The 3436-nt window shown below is 18.2% G+C and overlaps 1 protein-coding gene across 1 annotated transcript; it reads right to left on the reverse strand.

The window, feature by feature from the left end:
* Positions 1-597: 597 nt before the first annotated feature.
* Positions 598-3153, reverse strand: PRSY57_1208400 (hypothetical protein; the record flags this gene model as incomplete). Its single annotated transcript, XM_012908514.2, has 1 exon — positions 598-3153. The coding sequence occupies one exon, from the start codon at positions 3151-3153 to the stop codon at positions 598-600; it is 2556 nt and encodes an 851-aa protein (XP_012763968.2).
* Positions 3154-3436: the final 283 nt, after the last annotated feature.

Here is a 3436-nt window from a genome sequence, read left to right on the forward strand (position 1 = left end):
CTTATTTTAAAATTCTTGTTATATTATTATTTAATTATTATTTTTTTTTTTTAAATAATATTTCTTTTAATATTCCTCATGTATTTATGTAACACTTTATTTGTTCTCATATCAATTTAATTGAATATTTCACAACCCATTTGGTATATATATATATGTATATAAAATTTTTCATGTCGCTATAATTATTACATTTTTGTCCTCATTTTTTATATATTTATGTGACAACTATAATACATTTATAGGAGTGATGTGTTAATTATATATCTTATATGAAAAATATATTATGTTTTATAGTTTAACAGATTTATATTTTATAACAAAAAAATGAAAAAAATGGATAAACTGAATTAATTAGATGAAAAACAAAAATGTATAAATATATATATATATATATATAATATAATAATCATTAGTATTATAAGTATAAATTATATAAGATGTTATAAAGTTTTTTATAATACCATTGGACAAACAAAAAAATGAAATTATTTAAAAATTGTATATTTATTGCAATTTATTTTATTTTAAAATTTTTTTTTTTTTTTTTTTTTTTTTCACACATGTCGTATATATACATATGAAACGTACCCAAGTTTAATAATAATATATATAACCATAATGATTTTTTCTCTTAAGGTGGATATATAGATATTTTAATGAAGGAAAAGGTTTTTGACAACAATAAAAAACCTTATGTGTTTTTACATATTTTAAATGGTTTTCTAAGATATCTATATTTTCAAAATGCTCGTTACAATATCCACATTTTTGTTTAACTAACATAACCTTCAACCAGATGTGCAACTTTTTTTTACAATAATCATGTAGTAAATGCTTTATAAAAAAATAATAGCGCGGTATATTTTTGTTCATGTCGTGTTGAAAATATTTTAAATAAGAAAGTTTTTTATATATTTCATTTTTCACATTTTGTAATTGGTTCTTCTTTTTATAACTTGAAGGAGATATGTGATTAAATCTATCTAATTCTTCATATATATATTGATATTTAAAATTATTATTTACACCTTTGTTAACATATAGTTTCTTCATATCGTTCTCTATATACATAAGTCTTTTAATTTTTTCTTTTTTATTCTTTGATTTATTAAACATTTGCTCATTTGAATATAAAAGATTATTATATTTCTTGTTTAATATATTTGCTGTTTTGTTCATATAAGACTTATTATGTACTCTTTGCATATAACAAGATACACTTGTTAATCTTTTGTCGTAATAATTGTTACAATATATTTCGTAAATATTATAATTACCCAAATTGTTATCATCAATGGTTGATGTATTATATATATTGTTATTTAAATCATATGAATTATATTCATTACTATTTTTATGTATATAATTATTCATATTATTACATTTATTAGTATGATAATTATTATATGTATTATTTGTTATTCCATACATTGGTTGATATATATTATATTCTTCCCTTTTTATATCATTAAATGTTTGTATATCCAAATGGTTATAAGTGTTCTGAGCATTATTCATTTCATATGTTTTAAAATAATTACACATATTAATATTATTATCGCAATCATTGTGTACATATGTTTCCTTGAAAATGTTCAAATCTTTATATAAAAAGTTATTCCCATTACATCTATATTTCTTATGGTATATAGAATATTTTTTGTCTGGATCATTATGTATGTTATATTTGTTTGATGTATAGTTTTTTATATATTTATTCGTATTATATTTCGTGAAATAAAATCTACATGATGTATTCTTCTTCTTATTAATATTATTATTGTTGTTGTTATAATATTTTTTTTTTATATATAAATTATGATTTACGAATTTGTCCTTTTTTATCTGGAATATTCTATATGGATTCCTTGTACTATAATTATAAGGATATATATTATCACCATAATTATCGTACACTTCTTTTTTATTAATACCATTAAAAATATTATTATATGGACATATAACATTATGAATATTCTTCTTACTTCGTCTACATTTATCATATGTATTGTCTTTACTCATGTTTATAAACATTCTTTCAAAAGAATGATTAAATAATTTTTTTCCTGTTCTTTTATTTAACTCTTTTTTTCCTTTATTGTTGTATATATAAATATATTTATATTCATATAATGTACGATAAGAAAAGAAATTGTTAAAGAAACAAAAGTAAGATATTTTGTTTAATATAATATTTAATGTAATATTATTACATATCTTATTTGTTTTATTATAAAAATATAATAATTCGTATGATGTACTTTTTAATTTCTTTAATTTTTTAAAATTTTTTAATTTTCTATTACTTTTCTTTTTTTCAACGACATTATGAGCACCCATATCATTATATACAAACTTGTCACTTGTATATTTTTTATATGTTATATCGTATGGAGATCTCGAAATTTTATTATTTTCCTTTAAGGTTAGAATTGTTTTGGATCTACATATCATTCTTTCAACATTTTCATCCATACATATTTTATTATTTACATCTTCATTTGCTATATTAGCAAGTAATTTATTTTTATGAAGTAATAATATGTCTTCTTTTTTGTCTGTTTTTATAAATATATTTTGTTCTTTTCTTTTAGTATAGATTTTTTCTACCTTTCCAAAGGGTTCCCTTTGCATTAAATGAAAATTCTGATTAGTCATATTATTACATTTTATATTTTTACCTTTAATTATATTATTATTATTATTATTATTATTAATATTATAGCTTATTACTTTATTGGTTGCACATTTCGAAATATTTTTATCTTTATCTTGTTTTAAAAATGATTTATCGTTTTTATTAAAAAGGTCAATTTTTTCCTTAACACTCAAATTGTAGTTACATAAAATAGTCTTATTTATTATATCATTATATGAATAATAATTATTTGAAGATCCAAAAAAACTAGATATTTCATCTATCTTGATATTACTCCTACACATCTTATATGATATACCGTTTAATAATTTTACTTCTATTGTCACTAGTCCTTTCAAATCTATAATATGAATTTTAACATTGTCTTTATAAAAAACATAAGAGTTCTCTTTCTCAGATTTTTCGAGCCAATTATATTTCTCTGCCTTCAAGCGTATATCCTTCAAATTGAGACATTCGGCATTTTTCTCCTCATTAATAAGGTTGTTCATTATATATATATATATATATATATATATATATATATATATAGATAGATATAGATATAATAAATAAATAAAATATATATACAACTAAATAAATATAATTACAAAATGCACCATTCAAACAAACAAAAAAAAAAAAAAAAAAAAAAAAAAAAAAAAATTTATAAAAATAAAAATAAAAAAAAGAAAAAATTAAAAAAAAAGTAATAAAAAAAAAAAAATAAAAAAAAAAAAAAAAATTAAAATAAAAAAAAATTATATTTAAAAAATTTAAAATTTTAAAATTTTT

This window comes from Plasmodium reichenowi, chromosome 12 (assembly GCF_001601855.1).
Source record: "Plasmodium reichenowi strain SY57 chromosome 12, whole genome shotgun sequence".
Classification (NCBI taxonomy): domain Eukaryota; phylum Apicomplexa; class Aconoidasida; order Haemosporida; family Plasmodiidae; genus Plasmodium; species Plasmodium reichenowi.